Source organism: Misgurnus anguillicaudatus, chromosome 25, assembly GCF_027580225.2.
Source record: "Misgurnus anguillicaudatus chromosome 25, ASM2758022v2, whole genome shotgun sequence".
NCBI lineage: Eukaryota > Metazoa > Chordata > Actinopteri > Cypriniformes > Cobitidae > Misgurnus > Misgurnus anguillicaudatus.
In genome coordinates, this window is record NC_073361.2 from 24011246 (window position 1) to 24032463 (window position 21218).

Genomic DNA, 21218 nt, shown 5'->3' on the forward strand with positions numbered 1-21218 from the left:
ACGCATAAATGTAAATGTTAAAGGCGGAGTCCATGATGTTTGACAGCCAATGTTGATATTTGAAATCACCTAAACAAACACGCCCCTACCGCAATAGAATCTGGACCTTCTGTTGATAGACCCGCCCCACACATACGCAACCCGGCAAGGATGTCGGTTAGTAGACACGCTCCTTACTGCTGATTGGCTATAAGTGTGTTTTGGTAGTCGGCCCGTCTCCTTTTCCAAAGCGTTTTTCAAACATCCTGGACTCCGCCTTTAAGTCAGCTAATGCATTTGTATGATTCAAAGCTCTGTTAGACACATTTCTTATGTGGCATTTACATAAGATGCTTGCTTGTGGTGATGACACATTGACACATTCCTTCCTTTTTTGTATCTGGTTATTCTTTTACCATCAAAGAATACCTTTTTTGTCTTTTAACAAATCTAAATTAAACATGTCATATACATCATTCTGATTTACAAGTTTGTCATTAATGAAGTAATGTGTCTGTGTGTATCAAAGGTGTGTTACAAGCTTAAATGTTTGATTTTAAACAGGAAAGTTTTTGTAAGGAATGCTTTCAAGGTGTGTTATTTGTATTGAAGACAAAGGGAAGGAATTGAGTTTTTGAACCTAACTCCCGATAAGCTTTAATGATTCTCTGGGCGATGGCGTCTCCGATTTTATTTTGAACAACTTTGTTGTCTGCGCAGCTTATGAAGAACTGGTTCTGTAAGACAGAAAATTCAATCTTAACTTGTATAAAGAACAAAGTTTTTATTTTCTCCATTGAGACATCGTTATGCAATACTTCCTAGTATGTAACTGTTTTCTGCAGAAGTCATGTGACGTCAATTAAATTTTTTTTAAATTTCTGGTGATGAAATATGTTTTACCGTATTTGACTGCATACAGCCTATTACAAGCAACCAATACTATATAACAAATAAATATTTATGCTACAAACCTCAATGTAGATATAATGTTTGCTGCGTGCAATTGCATTGATATAAGCCGTATGAATCGACTCCTCGTGATATTTTATCCCTGCTGACCAGTCTGCGGCAGAACGCAACACCTGAGCAGAAAGACAGATTATAAAGGATTATAACTGTACATTATATGTCTGTTACTGACATTTAGATAAAACCCCTACCTGTACATTAGCCTGCGTGCATCCAGGAACCTGATACTTGATCTCATTTCCAGTCGTGTGAGATTTAGGAAGAAGATACGGGTACGAGAGGGACCTGTATTTGGGCTTCATGATCTGAGAGTCAAATGTAAATAAATAATCAAAAACAGCTTTTATGTTTGATATTCATAAAGAGACTACACAGAATGTTTCTATACATTTAACAATAGAGCAATTCCAGTTTTATGGATGTGACATTTTCAGTCAAAATTCAATTATAATTTCTCAGGGAATGTATTTATTATCAATATATACATGTGTTTATATTTTCCTAAACCCCTGATAATCCCAAAGAATCAGAAAAAATATCAGTCTATAACTGTGATTCTTATTTTAGGTAAGGGAAATGTATTTGTGTTATGGATGTGACAAAATATGACACGTTTATAGGAGACAACATACTTTGGAGGAATTCTGTAAAGTAAAATGCACAAACCAAAAGCAATAATGGAAGCACTTCAAAGAATAAATAATATTAATTCTTATGCGCATTTATGAAGAATAAACAACATTACGGATGTGACATTTTCTGTTATGGATGTGACACTTCTGAAAGCCGCACTTACAGTAACTATGCAAAAAAAAAGTTTGAAAAAGAGACCTCGCCTCGGTGTTAAAACCACCAAATATTGATATCTGAGATATAAGTAAAGTTAAAAAAAATTTTTTGTAATTGCTCATTTATTTTGTCATACCATCTGACTATTCAGCTAGTGATTAATAAAAAAAATTAAGGTAAGGGTGATTAAAAATAGTGAAATATTTTAAGATGAAATGTTTCCAGAAACTTTACAGCTCACCACACTTCAAAATGAAACCTAAAATCTTGATGTAGATAAAAATACCCATGCACATTACGTGCATTATGTGGTATGCATCAACAACCCACATAGAAACATCAAAAAGTTATAGTAGGGAATGAGGATACATGGTGCTGGGGCATAAATGAAATGATTGTGTCGGCTTTCTCACCTTGGTGAAATTCCAGCGCTGTATGAAGTGCCGTGCAACATCTCTGGCTGCTTTCCCATGAACCACAGAGGAGATGTCATGCCAAGGCATTCTGGGAGTTATGTGCCTGTCAATGAAGTCTGTAAAAACAGCATGAAAAAAATAATTATTAAACACTTACAACATAAGTATATATAAACGATGATGTACAGTATATAAAATATGTATATAATAAAATATTATATATTAGTTACCATCAACAATTACATTTATGTTACCAATCGATAAAAACATTGGCATTTAAATTAGACTTTACTGTCAAATTTAAATGCCAATGTTTTCATCTATTGGTATTAACATTGCATTTATGGCACTAAGTGTTATAAATGCAAAAAAATCTTGATATTCTTTATCTTCTTAAACTGAAAGCAGTGATTTACCATCGAAAGGTTTGTCCAGCTGGATCCAGTCTTTATGTACAAAGTTACAGTAATCCTTGCCATGCCAGAAACGTGTGTTTCCCATCAGCCCTATGACGTCTTCCTCAAGAACCTGGGCGGCTTCTGCTGCTGATTAGAACATTGAGATAAAAAGACATTCAGCAATAATGTACAAAAAAACACAGCCACATGAGTGGTATTCACAAAACCGCAAATTAAGGACACAGCAAAACCAAAAAAAAAAAACTAATTTATTTAAAGGGACACTCCACTTTTTTTGAAAATATGCAAATTTTTATTGTAAATTAGATTTTTACCTTTTTGGAATCCATTCAGCTGATTTTCGGGTCTGGCGCTACCACTTTTAGCATAGCTTAGCATAATTTATTGAATCTAATTAGACCATTAGCATCACGCTCAAAAATAACCAAAGAGTTTGGATATTTTTCCTATTTAAAACTTGACTCTTCTGTAGTTAGTCTTAGTACACGATATAACTACAGAAGAGTCAAGTTTTGAATGGGAAAAATGTGGAAACCTTTTGGTTGTTTTTTAGCGTGATGCCAATGGTCTAATCAGATTCAACGGACTATGCCAAACCATGCCAAAAGTGCCAACGCCAGACCAGGAGATCAGCTGAATGTTTATCTCTAAGGGAGCTGGAAAATTGGCATATTTTCAAAAAAAGTGGAGTGTCCCTTTAAATGGCAGAACTAAAAAGATCACATCGATTCAAACTAGCAAATATTACATTTGAATTTGCAAGCATTGACCTTTTTGGTTGTTACTTATCTGGGAATATGAAAAATAAAGTTTTGGGCATGCAAACCACATAGTGAAAAGTGTGCCCCGTGATAAGCAACAGTAATAACATTTGACTTCTCTTCATACAGTACAGATCTACTGTAAATCTGTTCAAGTTAATCCAGATCATGAATCTAAAGTGGGGGCAACGTTTCACAGAGATGCAACCTGAAACATATCACCCGAGCTGGATTCTTACCGCTGGGACACAAACAGGAGGGCATGGACACCCTCAGCTCAATCCTTTTAAGAGGGATCAAATTTTGCCGGCTGCAAATACTGTTAGAAAAGCCTATGAAAAAGGGGCATTCTTACAATCGTAAACACCGTTTAGAGCTAATATGACACTAATTAGTTTTGTTCATCATTTAAGAATAATCAACTCCAAAAAAAACGATATGCAAGTGTCCCAGCATGATTTCATGAGCACAACTACATTTAATTTAAAATGGATCCTTACGATAATGCATTTTAATATCACATCTATATAAAGTAACAATTAATTAACTTAACCGTGACCCTGTCGGTAAAAGTTTCATAATGTAAATGTAAGATTAAGAGCATCCATCAAATTTGATTAATATTGATTGAGTTAATAATTTAAAAGATATCAAGGTTATTTTCACAGAATGCTCTATACATTATGTAGGACAAAAAAATGACTTTAACTTATTCAGGGTTCCCACACCTTAACTAACTTTTAATTCAAGGACCTTTCAAGGACTACCAGGTCCAATACCCTCAAATTCAAGGACTAAATGTGGGGACACATTTCAAGTGAGAGCAAGGTTACATCATGTTACCCTTTAAGATACATTGTTACAGTTCCCTTTTGAGGGAACTCGCGCTGCGTCACTGCGGTGACACTTTGGGGACGCCTCCAGGGGTAAGTGCGTCTGAATGTGTATATCAAATTCAACCAATGGCGAGGCTTAACGACAAAGACAGGTTGACGGAGGAGCCAGGAAGTATATCACTATCTGAAATATTGCCAAAGACGGCGTTACAGGGATGCAGGAAGTATGGCAAGGGAGACGCAGCGTCTCGTTCCCTTCTCAGGGGACAACAGTTACATAAGTAACCAGAGACGTTTTCATGTGTCAAACAAAAATATGCAAAAAAGCATTTTGGTATGAATCAACACTCACATACAGAAGATATAAGCATTTAAGTGAACAGTTTAGCACGTGTGCTTAAAAGGCTACAAATGTTATGATATGATCCTACACTACACAGGGAATAAAATGGATTTTCTTTACAGTAAACATCTTGCAAAAAATAGATTCAAGCACTTTCAATGACCTGTATCTATGTATGTATATTTTCAAATACTTCCCAGGGCCTTGAATTTTCCCCTCCAGATTCACAAACTTTCAAGGATTTCAAGGACCCGTCAAGGACCAAGCGTATTTTTCACAGACTGGGTTACATTTATTAAATGATTTATATTTTCTACACTTACTTAAGAAATCGTTACATAAGATGGTCAGTCATATCAAAGCGCTGCCAACGGACATAAACAGTGATGATGTGCATTAACAGCTGAGAGTGGGAGTTTGGGTCAGTTTGCAAGCATTTCAGTTCAAGAAATGGAGCTGTACTCACTGTCTTCTAAGCTCTCAACGCTGCTGACGCTGTCTGCGTGTGCCAGCCCGTGTTTCTGCAGGTGCCTGCGGATGCTAAAACGAGTCCTTTTGATCTTTCCTTGTCCTTTCAGTTTGGGCTGGTCTGCGGTGTCCACAGGTACACTTTTACCGTTACTGTGTGCCGCGCTGGACCCGTTTGATGAAGCGGCCATAGTGGGAGAAACTTCAGACATGTTCTGTGTGACAAAGTACATTTATAAATGGATCTATGAAGACTAAGCACATAAAAAAGCAAATTGCCAACCCTGTTTGTAAAATCCAGGCTAAAGCCTCATAATCTAATAATGAGATTAGGAGCATCAGTTTTAATTTTAAAAGCTGATTTTATATTAATATTAAAGATATAAAGGTTATAGGTTTCACAGAATGATATTTACATTGTGTAGAAAACAGAGTCACATTTTATTTTCCTGGTTGTCACTTTATGCGCTAGTGACCTGGGACCCAGGTAGTCATTTAATTTTGTCAATCTTAGAAACTGCTGCGAGAAGGTTTGGTGGCTCTGGTTGTCTATGGGGGTCAACAATCCAAGCCCTGTATGTCATGAAACAATAAAACGAGGGGAGTCTAACCTCTGCAGAAGCTTGAAGAGTCCTGGTGACACTTCCTATGTCAGTCAGCCGATGTTCCCTATCATCCCAGCGGCCGTATGCCAAGTCAATGCCTCCCACGAAAGCCACCGATTGGTCAATGACTATAATCTTCTCATGATGTGCCCACAGGTACACAGAAGAGGACACGTGGTCAGGATGCCTCATCACCTAAAAACAAAAGAGAATTTATCATCCACAATCATGTCATTTGTTATGAGCCTTGCATGTTGTTTCTCTCACCTTGATATTGGGGTGAAGTTGAAGTAGTGTCCGTTTGCTATATTCGCTATTTATTCCAAGAGCCAGTTCCACTTCCTTATACAGCATTACAAAGATCTTCACTCCCTTTTGCTGTAAATCCCCGCCAGAGATAAAAAAAAAATCACACGTCATTTGCAATCAGAACAGTAATTACGCAAGTTAATATTAATAGATTACCAGAAAAACAACCAATGCTGACGTGATGGTTCAATTAACTCACCGCTTGTCGTTTCAGGACGGAGTCCAGTCGCCAGCGGTTGCCCTCGACAACCGGCCTCTTAAGGAAGATCTCAGGACTCAGCATGCCATGATACACAGAGGTATCATCAAATATGCATAAATGTCTAGTCTCACGTCACACTGTAGCAGTGTATCCTAACGTTACATAAATTTAGATATGGCTGAAGCACGCAAGCACATAGAAAACGTCACACCTGAGGTCGCGTTAACCAACAAATTAACGGATATTTTGAGCAAGGATGGAAAATTCTGACGGATTATAATGAGGGTAACTCGTTTCTTCAATAAAATCCTAATTATAACTTGTATGTGATTTCCAGCCCTTTCTAGTTGGTGGCAAGTGCGCGTTTGACTTAATGCAGCGTTGTGTGCAGAATATACGTAAAGTTCCGCGAGACCGTTTATTAAGCGTTGGTCTCGAAAATATCTCGCGATACTTTGATGTCATAAAATGGTTGATCGCGAAATAAACAAAATGAAAACTGCAAACGAAGCGCACTCTGAGGTAAGACACTAAATCTAAGGTTTCAGGTAACGTTAGAGCATCATACAGAAAGTAATCTTGTCATTTGTTTCCTTCACATTTGCACAAATGTTGCGTGTTTTTACAGTCTATGGTTTTACCGCCTTCGCTGTCACTGAGGAAAAACGTTCATTCGTGACGCACAGTCTAAATTAAACAAATTAAAACACATATTTTAACGTATTCGCTCGTCTTTATGATTAATAATGAAAATGTAAATGAAAGCAAAAGCTATTCAATGTCTTATTATCATTACAATATAATTATAAAATGATGGATAATAATTTATTATAACGGAATTTTTACGCCCCTCTCCTTCAAAATGACGGACAATGAAAGACTATGTCTGGCACAGCGACTACATTATGTTGTAACAGAGCACCAGGCATCTCTGATGAAGGTAACATATCTCTTTGGTCGTTGCTTCCAGCTAGAGGTGCCCTCAGAGAAAGTGTATACTAAAGTGTACCAAAGTATTTATTTTTTGCTCTTTCAATTGCCTTTTGGGCTTTGGCCAATATTAATCTGTTGGCGTTCATGTAGCTCAATTGGTGGATTGCATACAGCAATGGATTTGATTTCCAGAGAACACATACTGATACCTTCAATGGATAAAAGTGTCTCCAAAATGCATACATGTAAATATTAACCCCCAGTTGATGGTTCATCATCCCAAATTCTGCTTCCAGTGGATCTAACATCAAACTAAACATTTCTTGTTATCTTAGTGGACAGGGCTAGGAAATTGATTTTCTAAGGATTTATAGTAAACTTCATTCTGTCTTACTGAAATGATTCACAGATGAAGCCATTGTTCGATACAAAATAAATCAATAGTACCCAAAGGAAAGTTAATGAATATTTGGGATTTATGGGTGTGGTTTATCTGAACATACCACCAGTCAGTGATAAAGATCTCCTCATCCGCCGCCTCCATTGCGTTTGCCACATCCTCCATAAACTGCTTTCCGTTTACATACCTGAAACACATCCGAATGACAAACAGTGGGTGGGCTAATAAGACATCTGAATTCTGGCCACCCTATCACTGCTCTAGTACAACCCACCTGTTTACCAGCTCATATGCAAATGCATTTACAGTAACATCACACGCACTTTATAATGCAAGAGAAAATAATACTCATAAAACCACAACACCAAATCTCAAAAGCAAGTTAAAGTAATACAGATACTAAAGAAAGAGTAATAAATCAGAAAGGTAGAAAAAAGTAATTTCGTGTAGCACTTTCAGGTCTTGGGTTCATTTCTTAGGGAACACACATGTTGATAAAATGTTGTTTTGGATAAAAGTGTCTGTACAACTATAAAGAGAAAGGTCTTCAGCGGTTTGGTGAAACTAGTGATGCTCTGGTTATTACTCATTCAAGAAAAACAACGTTATACCTTGTTATAGTGAAACCACCACCAGGTGCTTACCACTAATCGATCATATTACTCAAACTTACATAATTTCGTTATTTTGGTAACAAAAGTGCTAATGGGGTTTAATGCAGCAACAATGAACAACAAATCATCAACCCAGTCCAGCAATGAAGGCACTGCTTCAGATCCTATCATGCTCCTCTGTGAGGTCAAAAGAGGATGAGGTCTACGGTTACACTCTCCCTCTCATTCTCTCAGGTTACGCCTGTGAAACAGACTTCACCTGAAGACACGGGAGCTTTCCAATATCTACCTGTAACAAGAGTACTGTGTCTCCGATTTTGAAATATATTTCATCTAAAAAGATAGACGCCTATTGTTCAAGTCAGGAACAATTTCAAGCCCAAAATTAAGTCTCTCTCTAATGTGATATTTACCATTTGGCAGGGATGTTCTTCTGTTGTTGAGCAAAGGAACCAAACCGATGTTCCTTTAGGAAACTGCTGCCATAATTCTTCACAAATTCATCGAGCGCCTGACCCCACCAGCGGGCATGCCGGTAACTGGTGAACTTCAGCACCAGAGTCCTGTAAGAAACGTACAGCCTTGTCATGTTATCGTTACAGACTGAATATTGACTTGATGACCACATAAAGTGGAGTTCACACACCTGGACAGACTGTCTATGCGGACGCCGTGTTTTGTCTCAGTGTCTTTACTGCCCATTTTGATGCCAAACGCCCTGTCCACCAGCAGGACAAAAGAGATGGCACCTGTGTCTGGTTTCATAAGCACTAGAAATGAGTCCTTCATCACCAGCCACCTGTTAAGACCAATAGTATATATATAGGAGACTTTTAGATTCAGAAATCTTTTTTTATTTTTATTAAAGGAAACACTTGCTCCTTTTGGGGCATGTCGAATATAGTGCATTTGGGTGGATTTTCTTTTTTGGATGAACTATCCCTTTAATATTTGTTCATAAAAGGTGGAGAGGATCAATATTTTACCCAGTCTACATCATGTTGTTTTAAAGGTGCAGTGTGTAATTTTTAGAAGGATCTTTTGACAGAAATGCAAAATAATATACAAAACTATACTACTTATTACCTTAGAACGAGACCTTTCCATCTACATACATCGAGGGTCCCCTTACATGGAAGTCGCCATTTTGTGCTGCCATTTTTCTACAGAAGCCCTTGACGGACAATTTTTTTTACCAAGTTGTCTCCGACGATGACATGTTTGTCCTGTGGCGGCTACCATAGCTTCTCTATGTGTTTCAAAAGCGGGGGGTGAGCCGTGGACTAAGGGCGCACTCACATCATCCAAACCAAACCATGCCCCAGTGCGATTGTCACCCCTCCCTACTCCCCCAGGTGCACGCACTCACACTGTACTTATTCATTGATCCGAGTCCGTGCGCGCTTTCGTCATTAAGATGCGATTGTTTTGAAAAAAGCAGGAAGTAAAACTCTCTCTTAACACTGGAACCCACCGTAATGATAAGTCTGTGTTTTTTATTCGGAGTCGTTTGGTGCGCGATTACAGACAGCCCTCTCACATGTCATCATATTGCTTAGTTGATCTGTCACGTGCGCAGCTCGGACATTCATGTAACCCCGCTGCGCGCATCAAAAGGTTTTTACGGAGCTAGATGAAGGTGAGTGGTCGCGCAACTGACGTCTTCACCTTTTGAATCGCGCGATTGCGCTCACACCCCAGCCTTCCGTGCCTGAGCCCAAGTGAACCGCACTCCCGCCCACCTCTGCAACCCTGCCGCGGCGCGATTAACCAATCCGCGCCCGGGCGTGGAACAGAACGATCACACTAGTCAAACAAACCAGGCTTTGGGGGTCAAACGCGCCCGAGCGCGGTTTGGTTTGGATAGTGTGAGTGCGCCCTAAGCCAATGGTTGCAATTCACAACCTTACCACTAGATGTCGCTAAAATGTACACACAGCACCTTTAATCTTTATTTGCACACATATTACTTGAGAATGACCCAGCACTTACCGTTTAGACCAGCGGTAACACATTTTACTCTGGCCACAGCAATTCAGTCCAGGAATACGGTGACCTCCTGATCTTTTGTGCACCATGCCCTCTCTAAAACATAATTGGTGCAATTGGTCAAGGATCATCCAAGGCAGAATTTTGAGTCAATAAGCACTTAAGGAGCACTTACAAGCCTTTTGGTCCCAAATCATGGATGAATGACAACTGACTCACATCAATGAACTCCATCTGTGACAAAAGCAGTTTGTTAGTAGATACAGCATTATGCAGCATACAGATTAAAATTACATTATTGGGTTTTTTTTCTAACTTTTAAATAAAATATTCAAAACTAATAAGGAATAACACAAATGTGGGAATTTTGTTGACTAAAGAATCCAAAATAAATATAAAAACTGTTATATTTTAACGTCCTTTATGTAATCACCCTGTGAATTTGTAAAAATGTACTATTTGCATTTTATCTATTTAATTTAATTTTTTAAAATAAAACATTTTTATAATAAAAGAAAGTAATATGTATGAAAATAATATTTTTTTCCTCATAAATAATGTACAATTTTCAGATGCACGTCATAAAATCAAAAAGGTTCATTTCAGTCAAGTCACCCTACACTTGGTCATGCATACATACTGTTGCGTGGTAGTTTCTGTACAATGGCATCCTTAGCAGCTTATTCAAGTACTCTTCAAGTTGTTTCTGTTAAAGCAAACACATCACATCAGTCGGACACCAGCTAACATGTCAAACTGCTGAAAGATATCAGTCAAGACAGAGGTGACAATAGCAAACAGACTTTTCTACTTGAGACTTGCTCTTCCCTGGCCAGTTCCTCTCCTCCCCGCGGTAGACTTGGCATGTGCCGTTCGTGATCTCTTTTTACAGTCTGCCTCCGCTCTGCGTGACTATAAACCAGAAGAATTAAAAATAGACAAACAGAATAGAAAAAAACAGTATGCATGGCAGTGGTGAGCCTACATAAAAGGGTACAGTGGCGGATCGTGACTGCTCATCCGAGGGGCGCAAATTCAAAATAAGTGTTCGGAGTGTCATGTGTGTTGCTGGGGTTTTCAAAATATGTGTTTGTTGCGTCATGTGAACCATGTGCATTACGTGTTTTGTCAAAATAAGTGCCTGTGCACTTAAACCTTTATACTTTGTAACAATATGAAAGTGAGCAAATGATGACAGAATTTTCCTTTTTGGGTGAACTATCCCTTTAACCACTTTATTCTAAAATTATTACCCTATTTTACCAAGGTCCACTTAGTTAAACATTTCTGTCCTCGCCATTGAAGCATGGTATATTTGCTCAAGTATGCCAGCTGTTACCTGCGGGTGGGCAGTGGTATTCGCATGAAGGTCTTGTAAGTGCGAAGTTCTCTATGAAGCTCCATAAAATGTTTTTCCTTCCTTTTTATCAACCAGGTGAAGTTTCCATGTTTCATCTCTATCTTAAATACTGCAGGAACCACCTGGACACATCAAAATATTGCCATTTTTCAATATTTACATGTATGCATTTGGCAGATGCTTTAATCCAAAGCGACTTACAATGCATTCAATCTATACATGCGTTCCCTTGAAGTCAAACCAATGACCTTAGTGTTGCTAATGCTTAGTGTTCACCATTGAGCTACAGAAAGATCTCATAAAATTCAAATAAGCTGCATCCTAAAACATGAATAATAATGATTGATGACAGGACTTTTTATGTTGTTGTATTTTGCAGAAACGCAATTTTTGCATGTGTTAAGTATTTTTGTATATGGTGTCCAAATCTCCTGGGCAACATGTAAATTGCCTTGGCAACCTCCAAGTCTCCTGGGCAACAAATTTTCCCTTTTCATCCCACATACTAACACTTTATGAAAGAGAATGGGAGGGGAAGATCTTACCTTATTAACGCTTCTCTGTTTGGTGACGCTGAAGCGATCCTGGGCAGAAGTGAAGCGTTCCACCTCCAAGATTTTGGCGGTTATGGGAAGAGCGGTAATAAACACGCGTGCTCCAGATTCCTTAAAGCCTCTTGTTTTATACACGGCTGAGAAGGGGATGCAGTTTTCTGTAGACACATTTATAAATGATCAGTGTTTAACCTGACTTAAAGAGGTATTAAGGCTTTTGTCTTTGGTGGGGTGCTTGAAGGGTTTAATGTATTGTAATGTACTGTGTGAGAAAGTTTAATATAATTAGAAAAAATCTGCAACTATCTTATTTCAGAGAATTTTGTGCAGGACAGATTTGATGTCTTTGTTTCGTTTACCTGCACCGCCAGGGTCCTGGCCGTCAAAGACATCTTCCCCTTCTCCAATGTCGAGTTCTCGTGTGTCTAAGTTCTCCATGATATCGGTCATATCATTGGCCACCAGATGCAGGGTGCTGACTGTGGGTTCTTGCTGTCGCAGCATGGCTAACAATCGGCCAGCCGGCCAAGGCGCTCCTTTTAATCAATACAGAGTAACAGATTTTCAACAGGAGAACATGACAGATAGATCGATCGACAGACAGATATACTGATGTGGATGTGCAAAGTGAAGTAACATACTGCATTCAGGGTTCCCACACCTTAGTTAACTTCAACTTCAAGGACCTTTCAAGGACTTTCCAGTTCCAATACCCTCAAATTCAAAGACTAAATGTGGGGACACATTTCAAGTGAGAGCAAGGTTACATCGTGTTACGTTTTAAGATACATTTTTACAGTTCCCTTTTGAGGGAACTCGCACTGCATCACTGCGATGACACTTTGGGGACGCCTCCTGGGGTAAGTGCGTCTGAATGTGTATATCAAAATCAACCAATGGTGAGGTTTAACGACAAAGACAGGGTCATGTGGGAGCCAGATAGTATATGACTATCTGAAATAGTGCAAAAGACTGCGTTACAGGGACGCAGGAAGTATGGCAAGGGAGACGCAGCGTCTCGTTCCCTTCTCAGGGAACAACAGTTACATACGTAACCCGAGACGTTTCATGTGTCAAACACAACTATGCAAAAAAGCATTTTGGTATGAATCAACATTCGCATACAGAATATATAAGCATTTAAAGCGAACAGTTTAGCATGTGTGCTTAAAATGCTAGAAATGTTATGATATTATCCTACACTACACACGGAATAATATGGATTTTTTTCAGAAAAATTCTTGCATAAAATAGATGTAAGCACTTTCAATTACCTGGGTGATTCTCACGAAACCATTGAAACACCACGGCACTAATGATTTTAGCTTTAAAATGTGTAATATAGTAACATTAAAAAGCATCAGAATTAACACAATACTGTGTTCTACCTTGCACAATGTGTGATTTCAACATAAGAATTTATAATTGAAAATTTTATCTCATTTTCTGCTGAAATTCTCATTACCGCAATGTGTCCGGCTGTGTTTGAACATGCGTTATGTTGTAATTTAATCAAATTAACACAAAAATATTTAAAAAAAAATAAATGGATGTTTTGCTAGACTACTTTAGATGACAGAAAAAATATTTACTGATTATTCATGTATAATAATAATGAAGAAAAATTAGGAAAATGATGTGTCCATGCCTGATGTTCTCATCCTCCGCAACACTTTTTGAGAACAGTTTAAGCACACATACAGAATTTTAATCAAGTTTGATTTTGAGTGACCAAGCACATGGACCAGTTACTTCAAGATGGCTACCAGGTAAGATAATTTTTTGACAGTTAATTTGAAATATTGTCTTGTCAGAATGCTTACACGACATTTTGATTATCATTACCGCAACAGATGTTTATTAAATGTTAATTTAATTAATAGAAGCATAATACTTTAATTTTAAATGCATGTGCAGAATCTCCAAATTATGTTCTTTCAGGTTTGTCATGTAATTTTGAAAATATGTCAGTGTTGATGTTTTCTGACTGTTGCGGTAATGAGATTTTTTAGGACTAATTTTTTTAATTATGTTACAAAAAGTGTTAAATGATAAGTAAAAGTTTTTAAATTAATGTTCCCATTTACTCCAGACTTTGTTTTTCAATGTCTGGTGGGAAAAAAAGTACATTTAAGCAATTTTTACATTTTCATGCTTGACATTTTTAAAACCAAGTTTTCGTGAGAATCACCCACCTGTATCTTTGTATGTATATTTTCAATAAATATTCCCATGGCCTTGAATTTTCCCCTCAGATTCACAAACTTTTAAGGACCCGTGGGAATCGTGCATTATAGTGGGGGAAATTGTGCACGTTCATACCTCTATGATAAGGGATTTATTGCACCTTAGTCTTAGAGATGGGTGGAGGATTTATGCATTGAACTGACTGTGGAAAAAGCTGTATCTTTGCACATTACACAAACTCTATTTACAATATTACACACTAATTGAAGGGTGAAAGAATAATAGGTTATTTTTCTGAGCATGTGCATAAGCTAGAAAAGTAAAGAAGAGAGACAAATTTTGACTCGCTGTTGGCAATTTCCTTTGAGAGCAGTAGTACTCAGTATGCATGTCTGTGGTTTGATTTTGTGGGGGAATGGAAATGAGGATTAGAAACCTAGCCTACAAATAAAAGTTAAAGTAGGAATCTCAGACAAGACAGCAGTATCCTGTTCCTCATTCCTATTCACCATTAGCAACAGGCAGGGATAAATACACCACATACAAAACCAAGCGCAGTCCATAATATACACTTTAATTACCACAGTGGCATTACTTCACATCACAACAAACCTCAACTTTGACCTTTGACCAATTAAAATACATTTTAGTTATATTATAAATAAACTTCCTGAAGCATTTCTTCTAGTCCAATCTAGACTTTATATTTTACTTTGTAATCTAGACAGGTTTATGATTAAATCATTTCTGATTAAATCTGGCTTATAAACACTCAGAGGTGGTTTCCTGGACAGGGTTTATCCTAGTCCCACTAAAATGCATGTTTGACTTGCATTGACATATCTTAACATATCAGTGCCATTGTTTTGTCCCAAGATGCACACCAGTATTTTTTGTTTAGGTATATTTAAGTTTTTGTAGTGGAGGGCTGTTAAAGCACAGTTCTTGTTTCCGTGGAGGTGATCCGAGACCATCAAAGGCAATTACAATCAATGGCATCTCTGTTGAATCATCTGTTAGCGGATCTGTAAAGTGATTACAACAGAGTGGATTTTCCATAAAGAAAGACTAAAATAGACCTGCTTTCACTTCCTTTAAGACAATCTAATTTTTAAGGAACATAATATTGCAAACGTTGGCCATCAAAACAGTCTAGACCCGGGGATTACTAGGTGGATAAGCTTAACACGCACACAAAAATAAACTGTAGCATGCAACAACCTTAAATGATATAGTTTGTTCTGGATAGGTGCGCTATTACTTTGTGATCAAAGTTACAGTTTTACAGACCTTGAAGGAAGAAAATCGACCATTTCTGAGAAACAAAACTATTGTTAGTTTCTGTATGACAAAATTGTGCATTTCCTCATGTCGATTTAAAAGTGGAGTAAAGTTCTTGCTAAACGCTATAAACAGTGGTGGGCTCATCTTACTCAAACCAGCAACACATTTACATTTATACATTTCGCAGAAAGCAAAGCAACTTACAGTTCATTACAAGCTATATACTGTATTTGATCAGTATGTGTGCTTGCTGCGATCAAAGCAATGACGTTTTGAGCTGCTAATGCCCAATTTTCATGCCCTGTGTTTCAACTTTCTGTACAGTATATCCAAAAGTGCAAATGAAAAACTTGATACATGTTCGATCATATTACAGCCATGAAACCTAGTGCAGCAACGTAAGCAGGTTTTTCTGAATGACAGCTCAAACAAAAATGTAGCTAAATATATCTCATTTATGATATTATTGAATTGTTTTATTGGCAAGGTTTTGTTCCAATATTCTGCTTTGGAGTCTTTCCCTATTCAAATATATAAGGGCTGCCGCTGTACTTGTGCTAATGGTAAAAGCTACCCAGGGATTTTGCCAATATGACTGAATGCACTTATTTGCTTTAAAGGGACTTGATACGATGCTTTGTGTTTTAAGTATTTAGAGGATACAGAGCAAGTAATGACACAAAATGCTTTCTCACTAAAACAGTTATACTAATACCTGTATGTAAAAAGCATTCATTTAAATATTCCTCTTTGTTTTATGTAAATCATACTATACTAATGTGCACATTCAAATAACCTTTTGCCTTCAGACACCTGTCACAGTTACAGTGACCTTTCAAACTAGATACAAATGCTAACCTTATCACTCGCAGAAACCCGTTTACATTATTAGATTTAAATCTAACCGCAATTTACTAAATTTGTTGACCCTTTAAAGCAAGAAGGACCCGTTTAAAGCTTAGTTTTTAACAAACATATGATGAAAATGTTAAAAGTAGGGATGCATACGATTAATCACGATTAATCTATAGCAGAATAAAAGTTTTTGTTTAGGCTACATTACACTGTAAAAAATTAGCTGTAATTTTGCAGCTGGTTGCCAGTAACTTACTGTAGAAGATAAAGACCGAAAATGTTTAATGTTCATTCAACTTTGAACAAACTTTTGCCAGTAAATAACATAAATGTAAAATCTACAGTAGGTTACTGGCAGCTACAGTAGTTGCCAGTAATTCCCAGTAATACTGTAATTTTTTTACAGTGTATATATGTGTGTGAACTGTGTATAATATATTTGTATAGATAAATGCACACACATGCATGTATATATTTAAGAAATGTAACGTGTATAGATTTGTATATGTATAATTTATATTATATATATATATAAATATAAATATTTAATATATAAATATATATTTTTCTTAAATTATACATGCATGTGTGCATATTTATATATACAATAATTATTATAAACAGTTTACACACATATGATGTAAACAAAAACTTTTATTCCGCTATAGATTAATTGCGATTAATCGTTATGCATCCTTAGTTAAAGGTGCAGTGTGTACATTTTAGCGGCATCTAGTGGTGAGATTGCAACCAACGGCTCAGTCCATTGCTCACTCATCGCTTTTGAAACGCATAGAAAAGCTACGATAGCCACCACAAAAAATTGCATTGTCAAAGACAACTTAGTAAAAAAGTGGGCTTCTGTAGAAACATGGTGGCACAAAATGGCGACTTTCACGTAAGGGGACCCTCGGTGTACGTAGATAAAAACATCTTATTCTAAGGCAATAAAAACTTAACGGTTTATTGTAAAAACGTCTTTATACACCCCTGAAAATATAGCTTTGTATATTATTTTGCATTTCTGTCAAGAGATCCTTTAAAAGTTACATACTGCACCTTTAAAAGCTTTCTTTAATTAAACTGATACAGATAAATGCATGCCGAATAAATATATGAATACATTTGCATTTTTAACTCTTTGCGCTCGGGTGCTTAGATGGCAAGCTACAATCCGGTTATCCTGCATCGTCTGCAAAAAACAACAAAAATTCACACTTGCATCGTTTCTTGCAAATACCACATTGACAACTTCGGCAACTTTCACTGAAAAAAACTTTCATCACTATTGTGAACAGTTAAGATAAAGATGCTTCTGTCATGAAGTCCTATAGGGAGGTTGAATGATAAGATACAGCTGAATAAACCACTAAAATAACTTGACCATTGAGAGGTCACATACCTATACTCATAATACAAACATCATCAATCTCGCACACCTAATTTAACACCGTTTTAAGGATGACCTTGCACACAAGGCAGTTTTATACTGTATTTGCTGTGGTCCAGATGCTGCAGCGCATACTTTAACACTGTCCTGGGTGTTTGAATTGCATTGGGAGAGTATGAATATAAAATAGCATGCATCACTATCCTATTTCAGTCGGGGGTTCCAGCTGTACACGCATATAAACACCCCAATCTGAACACTTCAGCAACCACAGAATCAAATTGCCATGGCAACCACCTACAAGTTTTTAATGGTATATGTAAAAATATAGTTTCTATTTCAGGCATTAAATTATTTGCTCAATGAAAACTTTTGAATCCAGCGACTGAACAGATACTGCGATGCATGCATTGTTCCACAGGTTTGCCCCTTCTGTACTTTTCCTGTAATTAATGCGCTGTCTATGGCATTGAATGAAAGGTATCTGTGACACTGGCAAATTACCAAGTCTTTCATGCACAAAGAAGGAAAAGTGTCCTTGTGTGATCAACGGAAAGGACAACCCGGCGAAGCGTATCCATATTTTTCTCTCTCTGGACCCTGAAGTAGTAAATATACTGTAGAGTACATCCAGTCAAACTGGTATTGCTGCAAATTTACTTCCTGGTTATAGTTTCTAAACCTCATTTCACACATTAACATCCTACTCTGATACAAACGGCAGCTGTCATTCATAAAGGTTCGGAGGGAAATTAGGGCTTTGGTTGACTAAAATATAAACCATCTTCCGCACAGAGAAAGATTTCCTAACAAGCAACGTTGTTGTTATTATTGGCTACGGTATGCAAATACAATACAGTGTGTCCGGGTTGGCAAGAATTACATAGACGCTGGCAAGGAGCAAAGGGGTCCAAAATGAGGCGAATCGAGCCCATGCTATTCTAAGCGCTGATGCATTTAGTATATCACACATGCACTTTAACTTGCTCTTTCTAATAAAACAACTTGATTCAGGTCACTTATCAAGGAACAAATCAATCATTAACCATAACTAACCCTAACAAGCATTCCAGTAATATTATTGCGGTTGTTTTGAAATAAATTGTGTGGCTATATTAACAAACACAGTGACTCACACTCACCCACATACTGTATACTGTATACAGATCACAGAAAGCACAACATGCATGCAAATGCAAATGCAGATCTTATTGAAGACTGATAGTTGTGTAATTTTTTTAATATAGCACTGTGCACAATGTTTTAAAACATAGTCACAAGTCATTAAAACAGTAAGTGAGTTTACATATTTTTGACATGCATTTACTTTATGCAAACGTATATATGAATAAAATTTCCCTTGATTTAATTATTAATGAAGACATGTAAAGATCTATACTTGAAAATTGAAAGCTGAAATTTAATTGATTTAAAAAACGTGTTCACTAACCTGCCCGCACAGAGGCAGAGAGACCCCCATCATTTAAGTCGTCCTTACGATTTGCTTCTCTCCAGAAAAAGGCGAATTAAGCCAAACAGAATCGTGTTACACAGCCAAGCAAGCATACACTGACCATAAATACACAGCTCACAAGCAGACAGGCAGTGTGTGCTGGAGTATTAGAGCAAGTGTGATGGGGGGGTGCAAAAGGGGCTGAAACCGAGTAGTCACATGTCAAAAAGAGGAAGAGCCTCTATATTCTTAACATTTAGGTACCAGCATGCTTCTACTCCAAGTTTATTTACAGTCCAATGCCAAGGAGAGCTTTTTATGTTTTCTGGACTTTTATCTTGGAGATGGGCGTCTCCGTGTGGGCGCTGTCCAGGTTAATATTTGTTAGAATGATTCAATATAACTTATTTGTATAGTGCTTATACAGTACACGGGTGATTCTCACGAAACCATTGAAACACCACGGCACTAATGATTTTAGCTTTAAAATGTGTAATATAGTAACATTAAAAAGCATCAGAATTAACACAATACTGTGTTCTACCTTGCACAATGTGTGATTTTAACATAAGAATTTATAATTGTAAATTTTATATCATTTTCTGCTGAAATTCTCATTACCGCAATGTGTCCGGCTGTGTTTGAACATGTGTTATGTTGTAATTTAATCAAATTAACACAAAAATATTAAGAAAAAAAAAATAAATGGATGTTTTGCTAGACTACTGTAGATGACAGAAAAAATATTTACTGAATATTCATGTATAATAATAATGAAGAAAAATTAGGAAAATGATGTGTCCATGCCTGATGTTCTCATCCTCCGCAACACTTTTTGAGAACAGTTTAAGCACACATACAGAATTTTAATCAAGTTTGATCTTGAGTGACCAAGCACATGGACCAGTTACTTCAAGATGGCTACCAGGTAAGATCATTTTTTTACAGTTAATTTGAAATATTGTCTTGTCAGAATGCTTACACGACATTTTGATTATCATTACCGCAACAGATGCTTATTAAATGTTAATTTAATTAATAGAAGCATAATACTTTGATTTTAAATGCATGTGCAGAATCTCCAAATTATGTTCTTACAGGTTTGTCATGTCATTTTGAAAATATGTCAGTGTTGATGTTTTCTGACTGTTGCGGTAATGAGATTTTTTAGGACTAATTTTTTAAATTGTGTTACAAAAAGTGTTAAATGATAAGTAAAAGTTTTTAAATTAATGTTCCCATTTACTCCAGACTTTGTTTTTCAATGTCTGGTGGGAAAATTTTTACATTTTCATGCTTGACATTTTTAAAACCAAGTTTTCGTGAGAATCACCCACACATTGTTCCTATGAAGATTATCTATAAAAAATAAAGCCAAATACAAAACCTCCTGTGATGACAAAAAGCAAGCAGATCCCCTAAGATGTTGAATGATTCAGTGCAATGGTTCAGTTTAATGTCTGTATCCCTCTTCATTATATGAGCGAGCACATTGAGTGTATGCTGTATATATACAAACATAATGAATCATTGCATATTCCTTTTGCATCTCATGCCATTTTAAACTTTCAATCTATTGCATAAGCATGATATCCTGGACTCTCAGAAAAGCGTGGCGTTCAAAACAATGCTGTGCTTTAGACCACACAGTGCCTTTCCTCACGTCTCCAAGTGAAAGCTGTTATTAAACGCTCATCTCCTTGCAGGGCTGTATGGCACATGACATGACAGTCCATACACACCCACCAAAACACACAGTATGTACTCATGTACCCGTATTTTAAATGCAAGACTTGCGGCTCTTGTACTGATGTGGGAAACTTAGAAAATGACAAAAGTGTCGAAAGGTAATGATAAGATTGTTTAATGTGATAAGAAACACCATGCTGTTGCAAATGACTCGTATTACGTTGGCGGAGATGATGCATAAAATCTAAAACAAGCCTTAATTTAACCATTAAGCAACATTATATGGATTCATGATGACTATGTTGATTTATTCATGGCAGGCATTTATATAATATGCACTGCTATTTGAATGTGCTAATGATAATGCATCCTGCCTTACTGCCTTTATATGACTTTATATAAAGGATTCAA

General features: G+C 37.0%; 1 protein-coding gene across 3 annotated transcripts in view; it reads right to left on the reverse strand.

The window, feature by feature from the left end:
- The window catches only part of pld1b (phospholipase D1b), a 180245-nt gene that overhangs the window by 156378 nt on the left and 2649 nt on the right, over window positions 1–21218 (reverse strand). Inside the window, exons 1-20 of one of the 3 annotated variants that reach the window (XM_073863689.1) lie at window positions 19116–19388; window positions 12309–12485; window positions 11941–12107; window positions 11375–11517; window positions 10839–10947; window positions 10676–10741; window positions 10211–10269; window positions 10039–10131; window positions 8693–8845; window positions 8460–8609; window positions 7535–7619; window positions 6097–6177; window positions 5856–5966; window positions 5595–5783; window positions 4982–5198; window positions 2573–2701; window positions 2154–2272; window positions 1143–1256; window positions 954–1064; window positions 624–716 (exon numbers count right to left, since the gene is read on the reverse strand). In XM_073863689.1, coding sequence (XP_073719790.1) covers window positions 624–716; window positions 954–1064; window positions 1143–1256; window positions 2154–2272; window positions 2573–2701; window positions 4982–5198; window positions 5595–5783; window positions 5856–5966; window positions 6097–6177; window positions 7535–7619; window positions 8460–8609; window positions 8693–8845; window positions 10039–10131; window positions 10211–10269; window positions 10676–10741; window positions 10839–10947; window positions 11375–11517; window positions 11941–12107; window positions 12309–12453 — 2334 coding nt within the window. In that variant the 5' untranslated portion in view covers window positions 12454–12485; window positions 19116–19388. Of the gene's footprint in view, window positions 1–623; window positions 717–953; window positions 1065–1142; window positions 1257–2153; window positions 2273–2572; window positions 2702–4981; window positions 5199–5594; window positions 5784–5855; window positions 5967–6096; window positions 6178–7534; window positions 7620–8459; window positions 8610–8692; window positions 8846–10038; window positions 10132–10210; window positions 10270–10675; window positions 10742–10838; window positions 10948–11374; window positions 11518–11940; window positions 12108–12308; window positions 12486–19115; window positions 19389–21218 lie in introns of those variants that run through there. The other 2 variants (XM_073863690.1, XM_073863688.1) reach the window with 2 other exon arrangements.